The sequence below is a fragment of the Pteropus medius genome, unplaced genomic scaffold (genome assembly GCF_902729225.1).
Source record: "Pteropus medius unplaced genomic scaffold, Ma_sr-lr_union100, whole genome shotgun sequence".
Lineage (NCBI taxonomy): Eukaryota > Metazoa > Chordata > Mammalia > Chiroptera > Pteropodidae > Pteropus > Pteropus medius.
Genome location: NW_024354875.1, coordinates 10545943 through 10573313, shown reverse-complemented (window position 1 = coordinate 10573313; position 27371 = coordinate 10545943). Strand labels below are relative to the sequence as shown.

Below are 27371 nucleotides of genomic sequence, written 5' to 3'. Positions count from 1 at the left end.
TGGGAAGACATACTGGAAAATTAACCCAACAGAGTGGAAAACAGAACTAAGAAATAGAGGAGATAAAAATTTGATAGTTTTTTGTGCCCCTAGATCCAGTCATGCCTGAAGCTGTCCTTGTCCCTTGGACTTTTCAATTAAGTAGTCCAATAAATTCCATTCTGACTTTTGAAGTTTGGACAAGTTTCTGGCAATTACAATGGAAGGAATCTTGACTACAACATTACCTTCAACGTAAAATGGTGAATTATATAACTCAGAGGAGATGATACACATGAAATGACTTTGCAGAGAAAAGTGCAATTCAAAGAAAGTAAATAATAGAGATTTAGCTAAAATGCCACTGTCAAATTTAAGGGCTGTTGTAGGCTTGCCATCCATCCACAAATCTGATACAGTCAAGCGTTTAATAAACCAAGGAGGACCATTAAATTATAGGAATGTGTTTGAACCACAGAACAGTCTGTCTTAAAATAGTGTAAGGAAAGGGGAAGGGAAAGAGAAGGTATTCTGCTTTTTTGGCAAGCATTAATGAACTTTTACCCCCTAAACTTCCATGCCTATTGTCCTGGCACCACATTAAGGATTATTTCTGCATTCCCCTTCCTTATGGTATTCTAAAAAAGGGAGCAGTCCCAGAACCCTGAGCTCCCGACTCCCCACCTATATTCCCATCTGTGGGCTCACTGGTAATCTTTTTTTCCTTTCTTAACAACTTTTTGTATTTAGAAAACACCTCTTGCTAGGGGTGCCAATATTTTTGGAATGCTCTGCAAATGCCTATGGCCTTGGCTAGTGTGATCATTATATCTTCATTCTACTGCTTTAGCGCTTATACCAGGGGTGGCAGACAACACATTGGTTGGAGAAAATCCATTTTCTGCAATTTTTCGTTGAAAGCATCTTTTGGTGAGAAAAACAAATAGACCTTCCACATGACTGCACTTATAAATCATGTTGTTTACATAATGAATTAGAGTTTAACTAGGAAATGGTGGTTTTTAATCTTTAAGCTCTCAAACTTTTGACCGATTTAGTTAGTTCATCAGCATAACCAGGTTAAGTCTCCCAGATTACAAATTAGCTTCTTTCTCCCTCATCTCTGCTATATATTTTTGACAAATTATGGAAAGAACGCCCAGTAATGGGATCTTTGTCAGATAGATTCCAAATGAATCAAAACTACGAGGAAAACTACTCAATAAAGGCAGTTAAATGTTCAAATAATGTGACGGTGTTATCATCATTTACCCAGGGAGACAGTCTCCACATGCTTTTCAAAATGATGTTATTCTGCTTTCAGGACAGAGGGCCATTGCAGCCACTCTAGTAAATTTTAAAAAGGAAAAACAAAGCACCTAAAACTACACATACATAAAGAATATGGAGGGGAACAGAAATCAGTATCAGAAAACTGAACTGCTCAGAAACACACACACACACATACACACTCTAGACTATTATTTTGGTCATGATACATATATATATATATATATATATACATATATATATATATATATATACATATATATATATGTATATATATATATATATTTGCTGCAACAGAAAAAGAAAATACTGTGACTATCTAAAGCAAAGAAAAATTTATTTGAATGATATTGTGGGATTGGGAGGAATTGAAAGAATTTACTGGGAACTCTAAGTAATTTATTAATTACTCAAAGAAATTACTGAGGGCTGGAGGACCAGTCTTGAGATGTTTAAAATCCAAGGTGCTTAGGAGATCCATGAAATAAGAAGCAGGAAATATAGCAACTGTCTTGTAATTTGAGAGTAGGCTCAGGATGTAATTTTCATGTCACCTCCGCTACTAGCACTGACATAATGATTTCTATTTCTCCATTACTTAAGATTTGAAGTTCCAATAGAGGATGATCAGTTAGTTGAGATTATGTTAAAAAATGGTTAGGAATAAGAAAAAACATAGCCCCATAGCCTCCATAGCAAGTAGCATTCAGTTGGAAATTTTCTCCCTCCAGAATGCCACACACAGGGGTAGATTATTTCCCATTAGGTTGCTTTAAAGAAGGGACAGTGGATACTAGAGGGCAAAAGTATTCTTAACATGGGTAATTTCAGCAATTTAACCGACTTCATCCTTTGATTTTAAACTATAAATGATATTTATTTTTCCTTTAGAGAATAAGTTCCCAGACCAAAACTTTCAGACTGTTTATCAAGGAATCCTGTTTCTACTCTTATCTTTTATATCTCCTCAATGCTCACACACACACACACACACACACACACTTCCATCCTCACCACCTTTTCTTCTCCTTTAAAATATCATATAGCACCCATCATACAACTTTACCACAACTTTCCAGAGAATTTTTGGAGAAATGGGTGATTTAAGTAAGTACTATAGTTTATGTCCTTGAATTAATATGCAGAAAAATACACCTAATGCTAAAACACTATTGAATTTAATCTATCTAAAATGCTGCAGAAGGTACCATATTATCTTACAAAGCCTTGGGTCTTTGATTAAACCTATCAGCTACTGCTTTTTGGTACACAAATATCAAAAATTAGGGTGATTCTGATGAATATCTGATACACATAGTAAGTAAATCTCTCTCATTATCTTGATTTTTTTTTTCTAATAAGAGGGAAGTATAGGGAAAAAGCTTAACTATTTTAACTTTTAAGTAGTTGGGATAAAAATAGATAGAAATTCTAAATATATATACTTCTGTGTATAGTTCCCCCCACATGTTTATTCATATTTTTGTATCTCATTTAATCTAACAGATTTTAAAGTCCCTGGTGGATAATGGTACTGTCTACTCTAGAAAGATTGGCCTGGAGGAGATTTGCTTAGACTCCATGGAGAATATCTCCCCAAACAAGGATAGCCTGTGGTCTGCAGCTTCCAATGGAAGTTGAATAGCTGGCTGCAGGGTTAGCATCCTTTGACAAGAGAAGCCCAAAAATGAGTTTCAGAGACAGAGCAGCTGCAGCCCAAATTGAATGGCAGAGTTTTTCCCCAGGATTCTCCATTTTTTCTCTTTCTTTTTTCAGGATTCCAGCAGTCTCTACCATTCAAAATTTTACCCTCAATTTCAAACAATACTTCCATTGGCCCCTTCTTCTAAGCTCCTAAATTGTCATGGAAAAAGAACTCAATTCATTTTTGGTCCAATTAATGCAATGGATAATGGTGAGTCCACCAGCCAGGAAGAAGTTTGTAGCTTAAATGTAGAGGTTAATAACCTAAGTGGAACAATGTGTATAAAATTTTTCTGTATCCTTATATTCTAAGCAGCAACTATATATTTTCCTTCCTTTGCATACCAGAAGTAGCACAACACACACACACACACACACAATAATAATATCATCATCATCATCAATTCCCCATACATGTATACGCTGACTCACAACAGTATAAAGAATGATTTGACCAAGAGAATATTTCGTGCATTTTTGTACCCATCCATTCAATTTATCCAATCCTGAGTATTTTTCGATGCCTGCTGGGGATGGAATAATGAATAGGACATTCTGTCTTCACACAGCCTATATGTAAATGGAGAAAAAAAAACATAAACACGTTAACATATAATTTAGATGGTGATAGGTGCTATGAGAAAATAAAGCAAGGCAGGGAGATAGAGAATTAGTGGGAGGTGTTGTCCAGGAAGACATCCTTGAGGCAATGACACTGAACAGAGACCAAAAGAAGTGAAGGTATAAGGCTGTAGGGGTAAGTGTGGTACACCAAAAGAACAGCAAGGCCTGTATGGCTAGAGTGAAGTAACAAACCAGAAGCATGGTTGAGGATAACAGTGTAAAGGTAGTATGGGGGCGAAGGCAGGTCGAACCCTTATAGGTCACATTAAGGACATTAGATGTTATTTTAAGTATGAATTTATCCTAAGTAATTAAAGATTATTGAGAAGAGAGTGATATAATATGATTCATGTTCTTAAATGATCCTTCTAGTTGCTGTGTGGAGACTATATTTGCGGGGTCATAAAAAGAAGCAGAGAGGCCGAGCCAGTTTGGGAGCTGGTGAAGTATTCCTGGGAGAGAAGATGGTGCTTAGATAAGAGCGGTAACAATGAAAGTGGCTTAGAGTGGTTGAATTTAGAATATATTTTTAAGGTGGGATTTGCTGATGAGAGTAGAAGAGACAGAGTAGAAGGGAAGGTGACTCCAGCTGGCATATGGCAATAGTATTTTCTGAGGTAGAGAACATTTAGGGGCTGGAGAATCAAGGGTTGCTCTAGATAAATGTGAGACATCTACAAAACATCCAAAGAGATGTTAAATAGGCATTTGAATGTGTAAATCTGGAGTTTTGAGAGTCTGAAGTTTGAAGCTGAAGTTTTAAGCTTAGAAAACCTATAAATGGAATTCAAAGCCATAGGACTGAAATATTTCATCCTTGGAACATCTGAATCTGAAAAGGGAATGAAAAGAAAAGTCTAAGGACTTCACGCAGGAGAGACCCAACATTGTGAGGCTAGTGAGAGGAGCAGGCTACATCGAGCAGTGCCCACTGAGTTTCTATAAGAAGGAACAAGAAAGTATCAATAAGTAATTCTAAAACCACTAGAAGACTTCATGTCCTGCTTTCTTTCCGATCTACCCCTTTCTAGGCAATAACCTTCCTTGAAAGAGGAGTTGAGGAAGATGTTCTCTAGTCCACAATGCAGCTCATTGTCCAGTTAGAAGACATTAAAATAATTAAATAATAAAATTATAGTTTTGGGACAAAGAGAAGAGAGGACTAATTCAGAATGAGAAAGACAGGGAGAGCTTCTTGGAGTTGTAACTGAGCTGGAAGAGTAAACATGAATAGAAATTTACTAGGTAGGAGGGAGTTGGCAAAGAATATTCAAGGTGAAAGACAGGGAGTAGAACAAGATAAATGTAATTTCTTCTACTTGTATTTCTATGACATTCTATTACATTGCCCTCTGGTTGCCAAATACATAAATGAATGAATGAATGAGTGAATAATTAAGAAAGCAACGTATAAAAGGAAGAGATTTCTATCTAAAGATTTTGACATGAGCACTCAAGTATGAGAGAAATATGCTTCGGTTTAGTTTGCTTTAGTGCGTTCTGGATGATTAATATGGCCAAATTTTGTTTAGCAAAGATTGTGGGTTGACAATATTTTCTGCTTTTCATCTGCTTATCTTCATTTCCCTAGAATTACAGAGGGCACTAGCAAAGGGAGGGGGGATAAAATTCAAAGATGTCAAATATTGCTACCTATTTCATGCTTGTGTACATTTTACATTCTTAAAATAGAAAACTGTCCAGAATTTAATTGCTCAATCACATAACTTACCATAATTACTATGAAGTTAAAACTTTTATCAATTAGGTTGTCTACTTACTTAACTTAGTAGGAACTTCACTGGGGGGTTAAAACTACTACAAAATCAGTACTTTTATTTCTGTTTGAGTGATAAGTCTAAAGAGAAAACTTGATACATACAATTTATTCAGATAATTGATCGAATTAATTCTAAGTGATTTAAATTACCTTTTTAGCCCAACGAATATGAACTAAAACTAGAAATGTCATTCAGTGATTGATAAAAGTTGAAAGATTCTTGTAGGGTAGAGAGGATGTGAAAATTTGAATTCACTTCAAATTTAAGTAAAATCTAGGAAAGAACACTGTACTTTTCCTAATAGAAGCATAGATTTGTTAGAATCCCAGGTGGTAAGACTTCAATTTATTTGCATGAATGCATAGTTCAATAAGAAAAGATTCAAATTTAGTTGGAGTAAAACTGCTTTATGATTTCAAATATTACTTGTAATATATTAATATAACAGGTTTGAATATCTATAATGGAGTCTCTTTCATTTGGGTCTTAAGGGTGTTCTCATAGCCACTAATGCTGAGTGCTAGGTACTTGTTGAAGTACCTAAGAGGAAAGCACTTTAGGTTAAAAGCATTTTCTCTTCTCTGCCTCGGGTTAAAAGCTATTTCAGGATTCTGTTAAAGGCGTTCTTTGGTTCTCAGCTTCAGCTTAAAAGCAGCTTTGATGAAAAGTGCTTTGAGGCAGGTAAAGGATTTTATAATAAACCATATTAAGAGCTGGGAACCATGTGGTTCTATGGAAGTGTTGGCTAGCTCTGTGGAGGTGTGGTGGAAGCTCTGCGCAGCTCTGCCCATTCCTGTGGGCTGCTCTGAACAATGTGGTCTGCTGGTTATTCCATGCAAAGAAATTGAAAAACATTTCCAGGAATCTAATTGGAGAAAAGGGGTTATGAGCCCAAATTAGTGGGTCATGCTGCACACATTTCTGACGACATTGTGTCTTTTTTGAGCTTCCAGTCAAATACAGTGGACATTTCTCTTTTTTCAGGTCCTACTGTAGAAAGTGACTATGCAATGACATTTCTAAACATCTTATCCTGTCCCAAAGCTGCCCACAAAATTGAGTAAATAGTATCTCACTGTGGGATGCACTTAGCACATTGCATGTTTTCTGGCTTTACTGCATACTCTTCACTTATATAACTTTTCTAGTTAACAGGATCTCTCATCAGTGGGGTATGGGTGCATTTAAAGATGGAATGAAATATCTCAGGTTGGGCCTACTGAACTGGCAGAATGACAGTCATCACCCAGATGTGTAATTGCAAGCACTGATATTAGTTGGTGAAAAGACAGTGACTTAGGAGGAATTTTGAGCTTATGGAGGTCAATGGGAATTCTGAGAGATGGCAAATAGTATGTGTATCCCAGTTAAGTCCCAATGGGTAGATAAGACTTCTGTGGAGGAAAGGGCCTCGGACAGAGTGGAAAGAAGCTATTTTCTCACTTTGAGAGATTCAAAACCTAAGAGCAATATTTGGCTCCTGGAAGATTTTCAGAAGCTCCTGGGCAGTACCTAAGCAAGTTCAGAAGCTCCTGGGCAGTACCTAAGCAAGTGAAGCGGCCATCTCACAAAAAGTGCTGGCTGTTTCACAATCGTGAAGTGCCTTCCTTGGGCAGTTTATAGGCATTAGGTACCAAAGAAGAATATGAGGCAGGCAGTCCTAATTATATGCAATGCATTCCAGGTGCTCCCAAAAGCAGCTAGGGAGACCTTGGGGACAAGATAAGGCTGAGTAGCTGCAATTATACAGGTGGGAGCCCAGACCTGTGGTATTTGCCCCTTTTGTCAGTGTTGCCTCATTCATAACCACAGACTGCTGGGGTAGCCCATTGTGGTTATACAGAAATTAAGACAAATTAGACAATAAGCATTAATTCCATGATATAGTTTTTTAAATACATTTTTCCAATGGTCTTCTAAAGTGGAACTAAGTTTGCAAGGTTTAAAAGTGATTTTTTGATGCAGAATACTTCTTTCTAAGCAGTGCTTCAGTGTCTAATTTTGAAGGAAGGAGTCACATCTTATACACCTTTGCAGGCCAGTGTGTAGCCCATCACACATCACACGGTAGGTCCTCCATACATGTTCACCAAATAATTAAAAAAATAGATACGAAGTGAGTAATAAAATTGCCTATAAAATAAAATACAAACTTCTTAGCCTCGCACTATGCAAAACCCCTGCCACAGACTCTTCTCATCAAATCCTCTACATTTCGTCCTAGCCATTGCTCCTCAAGCTTTCCCACAGCTCTGCACCTTGAATATCTTACCCATTTTTCCACACATCCAAAAGTCAAGACTCAGTTTAAAGATCATAAAGGAAACATTAATTTTTCCCATAGTTTTACCATTTATAATTTCCCCAAATCTGTGACCTGAATGTAACTTAGAGCATTTTACATTTGATATATTATACCATATTTTTTGTGTGTTTATTTCCCTTACTCATTTCTTGGAGGACTGTGCTTTATGTAACTTAGTATCCTCTGAGAACACAGTGATTTAAAGAATATAGATGAGTAGGCAATATGAATAACAATCAAAGCATGAAGGAATGCAAGCATAATTCTTCAACATTGTTATTGAATAGTGCAGTGGTAGGCACATAGAATGCTCAGTGCCAGGCACATAGAATGCTCAAAATGATGGCTTTATTAATGTAATGTCATAAATTTTCATCATAATTTATCTGTTTTGGAATCTTCAGAATACCTACTCTGCAGTCAGGAGAAGGAGCACTTGCAATATGCCATGCCATAGTAAGAGTAGAATTAGGAGTAGAATATAAGAATTAATTAATAGTCATTACTTGTTGTGCTAATTGATCATTATATAGTATCAACAATGTTAAGAGGTATTATCTGAAAACCATTAAGATAGAAAATTTCATTACCTTGCCCAAATTCAAAGCAAGTAAATAGCAGAGCCAAGACTAGACTTCAAATGTACTTCAACATTTGATGATTTTATGGCTTAATGACTGCAATACCTTGTTTTTCTGAGTAAAAGAGAATACATATAGCTCTTTCAAATAGCATAGGGAGAGTTTGTCACTGCCTCCTTTTCATTTCACACCATATGTACTCAGACCCAATGAGGAAAGTAGTCTTTCATATATTTAATTATTTCAAACATTCTTTAGATACTTATCATATAAAAGTAAGTACAGTTTTGTGTCCAACTATCTCTTTTTCCTAAGAATGAGCTGCATTTCTTGTTAGATATTCTTGGAGTCCAGGATTCTAGGATGGTGATAATGCAGACAACAGGCTGTGTCCCTTCTCCAACAGAGGCTTTCCTAGACCATGCCTAGGCTCCAGATGGTGTGCCAAATTGATGAGTACAGACAGGCTCTTTCTAGCAGATCTCAGATGAACATTTATGATCCAGCTCAGTATGTGAAACTGAAGCTCAACACACAAATCCACGGCAGCTTCTCAGACTCTTGACTTAGAAAATTGCATCTGGGAGAAAGAAACTTTCTCTGGGCTTTGGTGGTATTCATACTATAATAACTGTAGGAACAGATGGCTTTGGGTTGTCACAGAGAAGTGCTTTCCACTAAAACTTTACCCGAAAGTACACACTACCAACTCCAGAATTCCTCAGATATGACATCCCACCTCCCTAACTTTCTCCAATAGGCTATTTATTCTCTACCTTCTGGTCCTGGACCAATACTGTAGTCCTTGTTTTCCTCACTATCTACTTCCTGACCATCAGTCTCATCTGAGACCATGGCTTCTACCAGAGCTTCTGCTTCCCATTTTGTCCTTCATGCTACAGTATGAGACAGGCATACCTACTAATGTGTGCCCTAGTATGTGGCACTGTCCAGTCAAATTTGGAATATTTGTATTCCTGTATTGCATACTCATCCTTGGAATACTTTCTCCATGGTGCTGTGGCACTAGAATTGAACATAACCTCGTACACAGATGTGATTATCCCTCTTCAGGTCTGATTAATGGTGTATTTCTGACCAATACTACTTTTCCTCAAGATCATTCATTCATACTATAAATATGTGATTTTTCTGATTTAAGAGGCATGAATGCATGTATGTACATGAATAAAAGAAACTCATGCTAGAGAATTTGAGATATCTAACATTATTGGGGATTTTGTTTTTGATGAAGAATGACCTAGACTTGCTTTTGTCCCCAGATCTAAAATGTTTGACTTCTTCGACTGGTGGTTTTGAAAACAGATTTATAACCAATATAGGCTCTGACTTCCTCCTTTGACATGTTAATTGTTTTTAAAAAAAACATTAAGTGAGGTCCTGTCAAATTCTTTGCATAATGTTGAATGCTTTCCTATGCTGATTAATTTTTTAAGATGGAAAAATTGCAACATACTCAAGGCCCCAGTGCATCTGAAATGCAGACTAACAAAAGATGTAAACACAGTATTTTACTGTGCAGAGAATGAATGCATGAGGTGGTACAAATGATGAGGCAGTCTGGGGGAGTAAAAGTTTTTCTGAAATTTAGATTATTTGGAATCAAAAGATATTAAGATATCCTCAAGATATTTTTCAGACCATCTGTTTTCTTATTTCTCAGTCTCTAGATAGATTGCATGATAGATTCTTTCATTGTGAGGTTAACTGAGGCCAGTTCTCTTTTCCCTCCATCTTTTCTTTTCCTCCTATGAGTTTGAGTTTCAGGTTCAAAGGGACAAGTTAGAAGTGATATATTCAAGTTAATGACCCTCGCATGTGTTTAACTTGGATGACACCTCCTCTAAAATTTTCCTCCTTTCTAATATGGGTAGATAAGAAAATCATTAAAAAATTGGAGCTCAACAACTGTTGAAAGGGAATGAAAATTTTTCTCTTGTGCTCATACATTACTAAGAAAATTAGACCTTACAAAAATGTCAATCCTTGTAGCAGCCTCTTAGATGGCTATCTGTACAACTTATCCATTACAACGCAAAGCATAATCCAATGACTACATACATCTCAGGAAGGCAATTTTAATATGTAGTCCAGGTACATAGGTTATAACTAGGAGCAAAATTTGAACAATATCTAACACATTTTCTTATAAGTATTGGCCACATACATGACTTATTTTGTTTTAGAATTAGAGCATTCTTAATAATTTGACTCTTACATATCTGAACATATGTATTAGTATCCACTGATGTTATTGTCAAATATATCTAAATTTCTTATTCCACTAATTGTAATTAACACTTGATATTTGTTGTATATTTAGAATATGCTAGCTGGGCACAAAGTTTTAGTTTTTCTTTTAATAATATGTGAAATGGGTACATAGTACCTGACTTTATATTTCTTCAACAAACTCTAACTTAATATTATTATTCTAGATTGATGTTCTCTATCATGAGCTATATAAAGTGCTTCTAATAATTTTAATAAAATATCAAAGTAAAATACTAGAGACAATTGAAAATAGAATGGTGTTAGATCACAGTATTGGACAGTAAGGGCATCAAACTCTTGGAAAAATATAAGTTGAAGAAGGCATGTATAAACAGATATTTCTTTCTTATAAATCTCTTTAAATTTCTCTGAATTTTTTTACTAGACTTTTTCCTTAAGCTACTATTCAATTATGAAAGTACATTTTCATAAAACCTTTTTAATATAAGTGTTGCTGATTTGAGGGAGGGGGGAGTTTTCTTATTTCTCTTTAATGTGTGTGTGTGTTTTTTCCCTGCATGAGAATAAAGTGTTCAGATCATCTCATCTTTTTTAATAATGAAAACAAATAACTGTTCCCAGGAGAATAAGAAAGCAAAGGAGAGGCTTTGTTTGACTTATCTGTGATAAGGCACTTTAGAGCTTCAGTTTTTGTGAGTTGAAGAAAGAGATGTACACAACACTCCAAGTCTCTATTATGACAGTTTATGCTTCCTATACAGCTTATTTAACTCAAATGCCTGGGAAATAGACACAATTACCACCTTATGGAATGCTACTTAACTTTAAACGTTCCCTACAGAATAGAAACTCACTTCATCAAAATTTATCTCAGTTTCTCAGGAATTATTTCATCTGTAAGCTCCTGAATATTCCTGTGCAATTTTAAAGATTGCTTAGAAATAACTATGATATAAAAAGAAAGAAAACATTCCCACACTAAAGGAGTTTGTTCACAAAAATTTCTATGAAAGAACTGTGTCCTATGCCATGTACACTTTAATCATTCACTCTTTCAGCTGTTATCAATTTAAAACCAATGAAACCCCCACACTGAGTCCATTTGAGCAGTCAATTTTAATATCTCGAGGCATCTGTAGTTATTCTGAATTGGCTGCAAAAGCAGAACTAACAAGTTAAGCTCTAACCATAAGTCGACATCAGGCTGGTAAACCATACATCAAACACAGACAGTTAGTCAATACTCCAGTATGAAAAACCAACTAGCATTTTTAAGAAAAGCAATATATTCATAATATGTTTGGCAGTCTGGTTTGCATTGCTTCCTTGATGGCTGTGCATTTAACTTTCTAGTCAACAGGGTTCTGCTTTTCACCCTGGCAAAGCAACACGTTTGAAGGAAAACTGGTCAGTCTTCTGATTTGTGGGTAGTATTTTTTTTTTAATGAGAATAAAAGGGATGAAGGAATGTGTCCATTGTGAATAGGAATCTAGAAACTATCTTAATAGTTGCTTTTTATAAGAAAACTCTTTCAGCCATATGTTCTGGATCTTCGAGCACAGTCCTTACTTCAAATATGTCACTGTCAGGCCATGTGTCTCAATTTTGTGTTGGAAAATATGGTGCTGGAAATACCTCTTTCCCTCCCAGGAATGACTCCATGACAGGGTTGTTACCTCCCATAGAGAGAATAAGACAATGAAGAAGGAGGAGTATTCAAACAAGATCAAGGCAGTCATCACTTCAATCAAATCATTTCCAAATTTCAGGGGCTGGGGGCATGGGGCCAGGGGGAGAGAAGGGTGTTTATGACATATAGCTGCCTATTCCCAGAACTCTTTTATGTACTTTTATTTTATCTTCAAAAAGAAAGAACATATTAAAGGGAAATATCTAAAGAGGAATAATGCTACATAAAGTTTATGTTTTCAGATCTGTTGCCCCAGAAAATGCTTTGATAAAACACACTTAGAGCAATATAGTCAATTTCAAAGAAAAGTTGGGAGATATACCTCTCTACACGGCAATATGACTAACACCGACAGACCACCAATTATGATTATCCAAATTCTGATATAGTTTCTTGCCTCCTCCCCACAGAGAAAAATAAAAAATGCCAGAATAGCACTTTTGCAACATGGAGTTATTTTTCTGATGACTAAATTTTATAGAGGCTGGTTAAATTTCAATGTCACTAATCATGAAAGGTAACAAGTCAAAAAGGAAGAGATTTATCCATATAAACAAAATTCCCTTGTCCTCCTCCCCCCGAAATAAAATGATAGAGTTATTTTTTCTGTATATTGAGAATTTGTAGAATATTATTGATTTATAATAGACATGGATTGGGGTGGGGGGTGCAACTGTCACTGATGCTAAAGGAGATAAAAGAGCACTTTATTAATCTTAGGCTATGTCAAAATGAATTGTTGATATTAATATTTCCTGTGCTTGTAGCAGTACACACATCTGCTGAATGTGGACCCTGATGAGAAGATAGTATTTGTGAGAACTCTGGTATGTACTGTCTTTAGAGATACATTCAATGTACACAGAATGTGGACTCTCAAATCCCAATCATAACATGAGCGAGTAAGGAGTGGGACCTCGTTTCTCAAATGCTGTGGAAAATTAAACTCATCTCACTGCATATGAAGCATTTATTCAGACATTTATTCAAATTATCAATCTTCAGATTACGATGAAATTCTATTTTCCTCCCCTTCCATTATCCAACTTACCACAAAATGAAATCACCAGCTAGCACTTTGTGTAAGCAGAACTATAAAAACTGCAAAGGAGAAGGTGTGTAGCCAGCAATGGCTTTGGATACAGTTCATAGGGTCTACAGAGGCCTTGAAAAGCTAACAAGAACTAAGCTGAAGACTCTTCCATTGCCTGTGAAGCTAGATTTAGGAGTCATGAGGGAATTGACATAGAACGCTTGCTGGAGAACAGCAGGGCATCAATAATAAATGCTAACCTTTTTAAAAAAAGGATTCTTGTGAACACTGATTAGGACCCTGCATCATTTTCTTCTCTTTGGGTGGTTTCATGAAGGAAAGATTAGTATGTGATTAGAGAATTGAAATGGTCTTAGACCACCTCTCCAGAGGGCAGCAGCTTCCTTGCACAAGAAGGAAATATTTGCCTGACTTTTGGCTGTCTGAAACTACTTTGAGCATATGCTTTGGTTCATACAATGTCAGGGGTGGCAGGGGAGGTTTTCTATCTTTTCTACAATCTAGAGCCATATGCAATTTGAGTTCAAGCACAAGGTACGCTTAAAACTTGGATTTACAGTATGAGACAAACCTGTCTCTACCTGTTACTGTTTCCTTACTGATGTTCATGCTTTATTTCTTCTTATTTTATAGAAACTTGTCAGTCCTCAAGCTGGAAGGCCTAGAGACAATATTTCCAACTGGCACCAGGATTAGACTAACCATACAGAGTATGCCAAAACTGTAGGAAATCTTTTAAGGATAGATAGTCCATGAAATGAATAAAACCAGCATCTATTGCCAGGGCAAGATTTAATATGGGTTTTAGAGGTCCTTGACTAAAAAAAAAAACACACAAAAAAACAAAAAAAAACAGCCAATATGCTGGTTTTGAATCAATTAGGTCTTATTCATCTATATTCCCAGTATTTAGCATAGCTATTACCAGGCATCCAGTCAGTTTTAGGACTAAAGCCTGATATTATCTGGAATTTTCTTTTAGTAAAGAAGAGAAAGATCTTGAGGACTTAAAGGGAAAAAATGATAATTTAAAGAAAGGGAAAAGGAGAAACATTCTTATTATTAATTATTATTATCATTATTATTTGCAAATACACAAAATGTAATGAGTCATACCAGGAAATTATTAATAAAACCATTTTTTAGATACTAAAACTCAAGAATTTATAAGTCACCACCTCAAATATTATATTCTAACTAATGCTCGTGTAAAAAGTTTTCTCTCCATAAGAAAGTAAGTTCTTGAACCACAAGGAAACCAATTTATTATTCTGGCTTATTCTTTTTCCCCTTACCTAATTCACTCCCATTTCTGGACCTCATTTCTCTCTTGTTGCTCAAAAGTTATTCTGCTTTTAATATCTCATAAGACCTGGATCATTTCCTCCCTAGATAACAGGCTTTTAAAAGACATGAGCTTAACCTGCTACCCAGGTGCACTTTTTTTCTCAACATTTGCCATCTCTCATGGTGACCTGTATTTTATTATTGAACAAAAGCTAGCTATGTGGTACTCTATTACCAACACATTTGCTCCCAAGAGCCTTTAAATAACAGAAACTGCCTGGGAACTATAAATGCAAAGGAAACAGGAAGCTCATAGGCCAAGATAAAGAAGCTTAAGGTTGGCTATTAATTTTGGCTAATATTAAATCATGACATAGCTCACTCGTAAGGATCACAGTTCAATTATGAACCATAAAAAAGTTTAAAGAAAAGAAGATTTACAAGATATTTTTAAGTACATTAGTGCATATTGTGGAAGTTGTGAAAATATTTCAGACCCAAGCAATGATAGAACCATGCCCCAGTATATAAATTCAAATACAATTATTCTCAGACTAACACTCATCAACTGGCAGAGTTGAAGCATATCTCTATTCAAATGTATACTGTAGTGGTGCTCATATATATTTTGCTTAAATCGATAATGTGACAGGTAGGTTATTCATTATACATCGGTTTTAACAAATTATTTTAAAAATACGTTCCTTTTCAACTCAATTATTTTATTATTCATAAACATGGCTGTTGAAAGCTTAGAGCTGATAACTTGTATCTGCAATTTGAATGAAAAATCTTTTTTTACTTTTCAATATAATTGGCATATTTTACAAAAGTACTACAAATTCAAAGACATTATTTTCTCATATGATGGATACCTTAAACAGTTAGTTGTGTCTGTGTAGGTAATTATTTAAATGTTCCAGTAATTAGATGACATTATGTAAGTGGGTAGAGCTAGGAAATAAAATGAGCTCATGCCCATTTATATATAAAGAGTACCATGATAAAAATTACCAAATAGATAAATATGAGTCAACTGCAAATTATCTATGTATTTTTCTTGAAGTAAAGCAAGTTGCTGTTGCCTTTCCTGACACTTGCCTGGATTAATTTCTGAAATTTTAAAGAAATACTGGGGAGAATGGTTTCCTTGGGCCATTGTGGTCATGATTTGCTCCATAAACGCAAATTAAAAAAAAAAGAAAGAAGAGGAAAAGAAAGGAAGAGGAAGAGAGATAAAATGAAGGAAAGAAAAATAAAAAGAGAGAAGGAAGGGAAGAAAGAAGGAAGAAAGGAAGGAAGAAAGGGAGAAAAAAAGTTGTTGAATGGTTAAGATGAGCTGGGCATCATGCAAGGTTCTTTACATATAATGTTTCATTTAAATGTTATGATGTAAATTTCATAAATGAAAAAGTCAATAACCAAATATTAAGTCATATAGCTGGTAAATAGCAAAATCCAGCCTTAAATCTAGCTTAGTCAAATTCTAAAGTTGCTGTGCTTACAAATAAACTCAGTTTTCTTAAATGTAAAATGAAATTGAAAATTTTCTGTCATCATAAAAATTTATAAACATTGATTCAGTTTATCAAGCGTATATAGGTATTCTGTATCTTTTAGAAATATTTGATGTTTCAAGGAGATGTGAGTCTCTAGAGATCATCTCACAGTAAAACCATATCACTGACAAGCTCTACCAGTGTATACAGAGCTCCAGCTAGTCTTTGTGGAGCTTCATTCTGTATTAAGAACAGATAACCATTGTCCACCAGACATTTGAGCCAAGTCACTAATATAATAGAATAAGAAAAATACATAAAAGAAAGGAACTTAGATGAAAAAGATGATTTAAAGAACTGAAGAGAATGTTTTAAAATAAAAATAAAAAGCAAAAGTCTAAAATGACATCAAATTATAATTTACATCCTTAAATAAGTTAGTAAAGATATAACTTATGTTCTGTTTTCTTACTTATTCAGTTAATTAATATTTAATTAATTAAATAGTGCTAACTGCCATCCTCACTATTAGATATGGGAGAAGAGTGGTCAACAAAGTTTTTATCCTTGTGCATGTGAAAGAGTGAAATATGCAAAGAAGAAGTGAGAAAATGAAAGACATCTACAAAATTGGAAATATAATTGCTACAGTTAAAATAAATTAATATAAAGACAGAAGAGTAAAATTGAGAATTTTTTCAGAATATGAGAAAAATCAATTCTGACGATCTAATACTCACATCATAAATATCTCAAGAGAGGAAACAGGGAAAACTGATGGGGGAACTTATTAACATAATAATAGAGAACACATTGCAGAGCTAAAGAGAATCACGATTCTTCAAATTGAGTGCCAAATGGAATATACACTTAAAAAATTCTGCCAACTATATACATTATATTGATTATAGGATCTCAAAATAAAGACCAAAAAAAAAAAACCAATGACTCTGAAAGAAAAAAAAAATCAAAGTAGCAAGAATAAGAATGGAATCTACAACTCTGCATTCTAGAGGCAATGGAATTTTATACCCCACTAAAGTATTGATTAAATGTGTAGGCATATTTATGATAATTTTAGATATTCGAGGTCTTGTGTTTTCTAAATGAGTTACTTGAGCTGTTACATAATAATAAAAGGAATCAAAGCAATAAAGACAAGGCATGGGATTTAGAAGACTGAATATAACTGAAAAAAATCAGTGAAAGGTAATCACAGGGCGATAAAGGTGAATGAAGCCTGGAAAGCAACCAATTCAAATTGGTATAAGATGGTAGGAGAACTTTAGAAGATATGCTGGGAAAAAAAAGCAGGGAATTGCAGACTAGAATGCATAGACTATTTAAATGAGACAAACCCTTAATGACGTAAAGGCCTAGAAAGCAAGAAAAAAATGAAACTCTGCGAAAAAAATCTACATGAGAAATTCACAATCAAACAATATATCAAACTAAAAGATATCATGATTACAAGTAAATGAAGAAGCATAAGCTTTAAAAATCAGAATATAATTTATGTGGCCCATAAAGCATAGCATTGGACCCATGGATACATTAAGCCAATCCGGCACTTTACTTGGCCAAAGACTGCATAATATTTACATGATCAATATAAAGTATATGCTGATGAGTAATTTTTTTCCCATTTAGATGTAAAATATGGGGAGGATGGAGGGCTTAATTGTGATTGTGAAACAGTACAAGAGAAATAATATAACCTTCAACTGTAAAAGAAAAGATAAGCTCTTTTTACCATGATCAAGGGACATTGCTCTTTGAAGGTCATGATAGTGCAAGAACAGAGAAGGAAATCTAATACTTGGCATAGTAGTAAACAATCTTACATAATTGTAATCCGATGAATGCTGTTTTTGGTTTTTAACTTTTAGAATCAAACTATACATAAGTCATAATTATATAAACCAGTGAAAAATATAACTTTTCATGATGTAGAAGTAAAGATTACAATAGAAAAGGCGGAGGAGATGGAAGGGGAAGAGGGCAGTAAATTTCTCATCATGTCAATGGACGCAGTAAGTCTCAATTTTCTGTGGTTAATAAAACAATAAGTAGAGATTTAAGTATGTTGGATGTTTCTGAGAAAGCTATTAAAAACAGCAAGCCAACTGTATTTGACCATGTATATTTGGGGAGGAAAAGGGCCAGGTAGAAGAGGTCTGGTTTAATTGAGTTCAATTCATGCTGATTGTAAAAGAAATCTGAGGTAATGTCTAAGCTTGATAAATCAAGACACTATAAAGTTAAAGATAAGCAAAATATTGATAAAAACAAACTAATCTAATCCTCAAATAACAATAATATAAGATATGGAACCACCCACGAGAAGAATACAAATAGAAACACTTCCAAGTGGTAATGTATAAGAAGAAAAACTGGGATGAGGCAGGAGAGCACTGTTTTTCATCATAAATCCTGCGGGCATACTATTTAATCTTTAAGCAGATGGTTTTCTTATAATACACTGATTAAAAAATAGAAGTAGTCCAGCAGTGCTACCAATTTCTACTAATACCGTCCGGTATGGTTTTATCCCTATTAAGATGAAAGAAACTACTTTTTAAACATACAAACCCTCTCTAATGACAAATTACTCTGTCATTTGATTTTAGGAAATAATAGTTGCTCTTAAAAAAATCAAACAGTTGTTATCTTTTTTAAAAATTGCATTGCCAAGTGTTTTCTGTTCTTGGAGGTCAATGCTGTTATTTGAAAGATTACATAAAGTAGTTTGACTGATGTGAAAGAAGTATTACTTCAGTTCCAAAAGCAAGTAGAGGACATTTACAAACACACCTACCACCCTAAACTGCACTCTCCCACCTATAATTTACACATTAAACTGATTAGAGTTTTATTTCCAACAAGATGCTCAGTGTAATAAACTCACGTATTTAAAAAGCACTAGGTGTTCCCTCCTTGGCAAATGTGAAAGTAGCTGGAGAAATCGAAGGCTTTTCAGAAGCTACCACGGTAAATGGCACAATGATTGCAACACTCAGCTGAGTTATTAAAATTTCCATTGGGTTATCATTCAGAATTATCTGCTGGCCCTTTTTTGGTATCACAATGTACCCTTCCCATTACCCAGATTTAAGAAATTAGAAAATGCAGCCCCACTAATATTACATGAAAACTAAAGACTTTGAAAAGTGGCTGTGGTGCTGCAAAGCCCCTCCCAGGTATCAGGAAGCACACTTGTAAGACCCAAACCACTGTGCACACCTCTCCCAAACAATGGCAATGGGACCTTTATTCCAGAGCTGCACAATTAGAACATTTAAAGAATTTGATACATAGTCTTTGGGAAAATGCAGCACAGAACAATTTAAAAAACCATTGTACCTCTTTCTAAATAATTCTCCTTGAAAGAGTTAAGTCATTTTACTTGGAGAAATTGATAATTTAACCATTAATCATTAATTTATATTATATGATTTTTTTGTAACCTATCAAAAACCCTGGTTTCATTGCTTTTTCTAAGTCTTTTCCTTAGATATGTTAAGAAAATGGACTTAAAGTATTAAATTTTACTAGGCCTGTATTTTTAAAAATTGGTTTAATGCTATTCACTCATTTATAAAACATCTCAGTAAAAGCTTTAAAAAATTCACAGTTAAAACTGAAACAAGCCCAAGAAGTGACTGTATTTGCATAACTTGATCTGTATTTGGAAGAAAATTCCACTGAAGACAACAATGGCAGCTTATCAAATCAGAATTTCACATACATTTTCCACAGCCCTACTAATGAATACTGACTCATTGGTCAGCTATGGTGAAAATTTAATGGAGCTCTAAGACAGGGAGTGTACACAGCAAAGGGTATTCAGTGGTTCCATTATATCGGTATGAAGACTGCATTAGGAATCCAGTTTGCCACTTTCTGAGACCAATTCTAGAGCGCTATAGTTATTAATTCCTTAGCATTTTGATTGGGCACAGACCCTGCCACTGAATTAAAATCCTTTTCATTTTTGCCAGCATCATGAAATATTGGGACTTTATGTCAGATTGGGACTGTTTGGACTACTAATCTGGTTTTATATTTTTTCAAAATGTCAGGTAACCTGCAACTGAATCCTGTCTAGGCAAATGATAATCTGTGGGATGAATGCTAAGGTATAATTGAATGTACTAGTATATTATTATATGTAATTGAATCTGTAGAGGATCAAATACTGTCTGTGGCACTGAAAAGGACATTTTCAGAGAGAAAAAGTCTGAGATAAACCGTATTTGAAGTAAGCATTAGTTCTACCCCCAAATGCTTATATTCTAAGACTTTTCCACTCTATTAGTGATATTTATGCTCATGCTTCATAAATTTCACCTTCCACGATTGGTTCAAAATGCCAGATGATTTTTGAGATATGTTCACCTTTTTCAAAATGGACTGAAGTCGATAAATCAAACAGTTATTATAAACTATTTAAATAATTCTCATATTAACTATTGCTGAAAATATTAAAATCAGCTTTGCCCTGTTCCCGAGAAATGAGTGTATATTATTAAATTAACTCTTTTGATTTCTATAAGAATCAGTATTTCAACTTTGTTCTCAGAGTTTATTTAAGGAATTTATTTCAGCCCATTTTCAAAATGTTTTAATATTTAATTTTCAAAATACATCCATCGGTTAGAAAATTTGAAAAACAAGGAGGAAAATGGGCTAGATGCATATGTCTTCTTGGTTAGGCAAATGATACATTTTGCCTGTGTGATCTATAAGGTGATTTTCAGTTATAGAAATCTGTTATATCTCTGGTTCTATCTATCTATTTATTCTTTCATTTATCTGGAAGACTAATAGTAATAACAAAAGTAATAAATAATAATATTAATAGCAGTGAACATTTATTGAATACATATGTTCCAGAAGCTCTCTTAAATGCTTTACCTAAATTATCTCATTCATTTCACTCAACAGCCTCTCAATAGTGTGTATAAGTAGTCCTATTTAACAGATGAAATATCTGAGGCTCAGAGATATCAGAACTTGTTCAATGTCATTACAAGTGAGTAGTAGAACCAAGGTCCGAATTCTAATTAGTCTAACGCCATAGTCAATGTTTTTCTATTCTCGTGGTTAGGTTGCTCTAGGATATTTCATTCTTTACTTTAGATATACTTATAAAAATACATGCTTATTTCAGACTAGATTGAACTCTCAGTCCTCAAGATCTCAAATTCCTGTTTTCATAACACTAGTTTGCTAGGACTTTCTTCCGAGCACTTACTTCAGACTATGACTAGGGTAATCAGAAACTTATCCAAATCCGGACATTTCTGATAGTGAAAAGGGCTGCTGTTATTGAATATGCTGGGACATTGAATATATTTAGGACATATTCAAATCCTAAGTATAAATTACTATTGCCCAGACACACGAGGACACGGGGTCATTCTGATGGGCCACTAAGATACCATTTCTCTGCTCTGGGTGCAGAGCTCACATCCTCTGAGAGCAAAACTAGTTTGTTGTTGTTGTTGTTGTTGTTGTTGTTGTTGTTGTTGTTTTTGTGCAATGATCCTATAATGCAACATTTATTTTATCAGTATCAGTTTTCTAGACAAGTACTTTTTTCTCTTTTACACAGTAGAACCAATAAGCAACCTAAAATATCCTAATATTCTTCTAGAGCTGAAGAGCTATGGATACAGAAGCATATTCATTTATCACTTTTACAGTAAAAGTATAAAGTGTCCTGTACCTTTAATAAGTCCTTTTTCTTGCAGAGTTTTCAAAGAAGGTCTTCGGGTAATAAACTTCTTTAATCTGCTTTTAACTCGGTTTTTGTCACTTGTATCGGAAGCACTATGATGCAGTCTGAACACTGGAGATTAAAAAAAAAAGTCAGAGGCTTTCAGTAAATTTCTCCTTTATGATTATTACTTTATGCAAATATGAATAGAAAACAGTAGTTATGGAACAACTACCTGGATTAATAGCTTAGGCTTTTCTGCTTAGACGGGGCATATGAGTAAAAATTTGCCCATATGAAAACATTAGCTCTGCTGCAACATGAATGTACAATGAGAATGCAGCTAGCTCCATATAGTCACAATTTATTTTCATTTTTATTCTCTCATTTTTAACATGATAACCTTTGTCTAGACAATTCCACTTATCTGTATCCATACACGAAATTGTGGTCAAAGAAAACTCATCTAAACTAAGAGGAAAAATGTTTTAGAATTGCTAATTTCAATTAATTATGATTATATGCTGACTGTAGGTATTTCATGCATTTTCAAAGGTCCTGCTTGCTCAAATGATTTTGTAAATCTTCTTTTTTATATTAACCCAAAGTGATTTTTTTTTTCTTAAGCAGATATTTCTTATTCTTCTTACTGACGTGAAATTACCACCAACCCGTTCTAGGGAAAATTCTGAAACACAAATTTGCCTCAAACTCTTTCCATGTGTTCATCAGTCCCTTATTCTCAGCTTTCTATTCTCACCTTTATCTTCAAAGTTAGATGTGTGTCAAATTAATTCCTGAACAAATATTTGTTGAATGTCTACTGATCATCAGGCTCCATGCTAAAGGCTATGAATTCAATGATGAACATAACACTTAAGGTCTGTAACTTCATTAAGCAGAGTCTAAATACATTCAAGGTCTCATTATGAATGACTAATAGGAATGTATTATCCCTGTAAGATAAGGTATAGATCTTAACTGGGCCCTCCACTGTCTTAACTCAATTATTGGTGTAATATTAGGATTTGGGGTACTTTATTAGGTACATAGAGAACCTCTTTTCCTCTCAAATCATATCATAAAATAAGCTAGTCATTCAGTTGGGTTAATATAACATATCTGAAATGGATTGAGACCTTACTAGGTGCTCGGTACTCCCTTAAGCATCTAACATAATTTAACATCAATTTACCGCAATGTGAGCTCCATGTGGGTAGGGATTTTTATCTACCTTTGTAAATGTTGTTCACTAATGTGGCCAAGATACTTCAAATATTGTTTAGCATATAGTAACATTCAGTCAATATTTGTTGAACCAAGTCTCACAATGATCTTTGAAGTATATAAAATAATTCTACCTTTTTTAGAGATGAAGAAGCTGAGGCAAAGAGGTTAAAAAACTTGTGCAAGTTCAAGTCTGGATATGGTGCCAAGTCTGGTATTATAATTTATTGGAGTATCGATGAAATCAGGAGCTCAATTACTCATTTAAAGTGGAAAGATTTCAATCAACTAAATTTTTAAAGTAGCTACTGAGTGCAAAAAAATTTGCTAAGTTCTAGTTGTAGGGAAACTAGACTTGAGTCATTTTATCCCCTTCTGAGGAACTCAGAAGAAAAAAAGAGAAAGACAGACTTAGAAGGGAGCTGCAGCTGGAAAAAAATTTGCCTAAAATTAGAGGATTTGAAGTCAAATGTTCCTAGTAGGGTCTCCAAGGAACCCACAAAAGAGCCTAAGGGAAACAGCTTAAAAAAGTCTACCTGGCCCAGAATGTGAGAAACCTTCTTGCAACTAATCAAATAAAGACATTTTTTGCATCCTTCTTCCCCTAATTTGGACCACGAAGTTGTTGCAAACTTTTGATAGCAAGATGGGAAGTTGGGGTCAAGTGTGAGGCTAAGGAAAGAGGAAAACATCTCGCCTTCCTCCTAGGTGAAAAGTAGAGTTTTAATTTGAAATTAAGTTAAAAGTTGATTATCACATGGGATTAGGAGTTATTAAATAATGAATTAAAACAATACTTGCCACTTAAAAGAACCATATTTTATATTATTTTAAGCAGAGTTCTCAGCTTTGGCACTACTGATATTTTAGGTTGGACAGTTTGTTTGTTTGTTTGTTTATTTATTTATTTATTGGAACAGTTTTGTTCTGTGCAGGAGGAGCAGGATGTTGAGAAGCTTCCCTGGCCTCCACCCATAATGTGCCCGTAGCAACCCCTCTTTAGTTGTGACAATCAAAAAAGTCTCCAGACACTGCCAAACGTCTCCTGGGAGAAGAAAAGGGAAACAATAAACACACTTTGACCACCTACTACATACTGAAGGGAAAAGTTATAGGACCTGCCTAAGTTCTCATTTATTGGTGGTGAAAGACTGATTTATACACTTAGAAAATGTAAAGGAACTGTGAAAAGTAAAAAATTTAAAAAAAAGAAATACAACTATTTTAATAAAATACATATCTGATCTATCATGTATTTGCCAATTTTTAAATAAACTGCCTATAAAATTACAACCACTATTACATAAGAAGGGTCAATATGTCTATCATTTGAAAAGGCTGGTAACCTCTGCTGCAGACTAGAGGTTCCCAACTATTGTGCCTGACAGAAGATTATATAGAGTGTGAGCTATGGATGCTATAGGGGTTCAGGACAAGCCATCCCAAGACGTCTTAGTGATATGTGGATTATTTTGAGCTAAAGGCAATTTAGACCTTGTGGGTTCAAGAAAGACTTTTGATCCACCCTTAATATCCAGAAGAATTTAAATTAGGAGCCTGGCCCATGATAAGAATTACTATCAGAAATGATTTCTTACCTACCTACATGGCAGGGGAAACTAATAATTACTGAACATGTGCCCTCCTTGCAATTACCTTCTGAAACCCCAAGGTGCGCTACCTCATCTCTAGCTCAGAAATGTCTTGTATACTAAATCCCCCTCTGAACCTCTCATGTATGTGGGGTTTCCGACTCTCAAATATCCGGGGTTTCCTTACGTATGTATTTAAATTCAGTCATTTTCTCTTGCTAATCTGTCTCATGTTTATTTGATTATTAGACCAGCCCAAAGAACATTGAGGTTAGAGGAAAGATCCTTCCTCCCCACAATGTCCTCAGCACTCAGGGTAATTGAGGAGGAAGGCCAAGGCAGCCTGAGACCCTGGGGCACTTGCTATTGGCTATGTATAGTCTTATCCACTTACTCTAGTAAGCCATACAAATATCATCATTTTCTACATGTACCTGAATTTAAAAAGATTTGAAAAGCACTGCTTTAGGTCTATGCTTTCCCATATGGTAGCCTAGTCATTTGAGGCCATTGAGCACTTGAAATGCAGCTTGTGCCACAGGTTGAAATAATAATGTTTTAGATATTTTTGGTTGAATAAAATATATTATGAAATATAACGTTACTAAAATTTATTTCTTGTTACTTTTTAAAATGAGGCTAATAGATTTTAAATTACACATGTGGCACAATTATATTCCTGGATAATGCTGCTGGATGATTAAAACACACACACACACACACACACACATACACACACACACACACAAATTGGCCACCTACTACATACATGGCTGGATTTAACTGTTGTGGATAAAGCTGCATACATCTTGTGTAATTATAATACAGCATGTTGAAGAGTATAAAGTACAAGAGACTAAGAGATCTTAGAGGAAGAATTGATCTCCGGTCATACTGGAGAAATAGCAAGTACTATTAGCAACAATTGTTTTTACAGGACCATGAATATCAGGCACTAACTGATTCAAAGTTGTATGATTGCAAGATTCATTCTTAGCATCTGAATATACTGTGCTTACATGATATTCTATCAATTTTCATCTGGGTCCATTCATTGCCATGATCACCAGTCACATGTGATCTGCTTCAACTTATAACTTATAAATTATAGCCCCATGGGTCTGAGTTCTAGTATTGGAAACTGAAGGAATACTTATTTCTTTCAGAAAAAATCTGCCTCAGGGTAATTTTGGGTCTCATGTCTGCCTTTGAAATGATATGGAATAATCAATCTACATTTTCACAGGTTACCAAAGGTAATATTTTCTATTTCTAGTCTCACCTCAAAACCTTTTCATTTTCTATGACAGGATGTCAACAAACACAGGGCCAAAAGAGGTATTTTTTTCCTGCCAATTTGGAAGTAGTAAAAATGATGTGATTAGGAAGTACTTTGCAAATTAAAACACACACAGTATACATGTGAGGTTATGAAAATAATTATTATATAGTAAATTATTTCTTTTTGGAACCCCTTAGGTACTCTGGTGATAGTATTCAAATGTATATATTATATTGTTTTCAATACTACTATCTGGCTTTGCATATGAGAAATATGTGTAAGGTGTATTGGTTTTTCAAAGAAAATGAAGATATAATTTTAAATACTTTATCTCGTTTCCTTCTTATACACATTAAGAAACTAGCAGAGACTGGTATCATTATACAGTTTTAAGAGAGTCAGACTCTCCAAAGTTGCCTATAATGCTGACGTTCCCGAAGACAGACTAGAGCATCAACTTCCATTTCCTGATGCCATAAAATAATTGTCCTCAGATGAAGAGTTAAATTACAAGGCTTTTGCCATCATTCATTTCGCTCATTTTGTTCTAAGACAAGCAATGTAGAAGTTAAAGTCAATAGATGACTGTAATATATGGCTTACTTTTTATTAACCAAATAACTTGAAAGCACTGTAAATATAAACTAAAAATGTAAAAAGCATATGGGTATAAAGCAGAGTCCATCACTGGATCCCTGTGAACAACACTAAAAGTATTTGAATATTGTGGGTTTACAAACTGATTTTAACAGCCAAACTTATAAAATAGCTTACACTTTTCTGTTGTCGAGAGAAAAACTTGCCAAATTGTTCATTTTAAGTAAATACGACATAACCAATTAAGGAAAGCAAAATTTAAACACATGCCTATGATAATCAGGACATAGTTTGCTTCTGATTTCACTACTGATTTTAACAGAACAGTGTTCCTTCCATTTTCCCACAGCACCCAAGTGACCCCACACATACTTTTAGAAACTTGTAATCACACAGTGCAAATAAAAGGACACTTTACTGGAAAATACACAGTGTGGTACAATAATCCATCATTTATGAAAAGTAGAATTCAGCCTTTTCTTTTTCCTCAGAGATTCAACTACTTTTTGAGGGTGAAGCTTACTGCAATTTAAAGATTTATGTTAAACCCATGAGCAGTTTTTTTTCCATTCCCATTTAAACTTTTTATTTAAAAATGGAGACTAAAAAGATATGGGATTAAATTCCAAAGCATTTAATCTGATTTATAGCAGAATCGCTCTTAATTCTACATATTTTCACCTCCATGAAAAATTAACCCGAATTGGATTAACTTTCCAGGTATTCCAGATTTTACTTTTATTTCTTTTATGCTTTCATCTCCACCCCACCCCCCCCACCACCCGCGCCCCCACTGATGGGTGATCTTTTCTTGCAAGTACAAACAAATAGAATATTTTTCAAAGCCTAAGAATTTTGAATAACAATGTGCGATTTAAGTCTCAATACACACAGGCCAAA

The 27371-nt window shown here is 34.6% G+C and overlaps 1 protein-coding gene across 1 annotated transcript in view; it reads right to left on the bottom strand.

The window, feature by feature from the left end:
* ARHGAP15 (Rho GTPase activating protein 15) overlaps positions 1 to 27371 on the bottom strand; it is a 588346-nt gene that overhangs the window by 222698 nt on the left and 338277 nt on the right. Inside the window, exon 9 of the mRNA XM_039855498.1 lies at positions 21783 to 21905. Coding sequence (XP_039711432.1) covers positions 21783 to 21905 — 123 coding nt within the window. The remainder of the gene's footprint in view (positions 1 to 21782; positions 21906 to 27371) is intronic.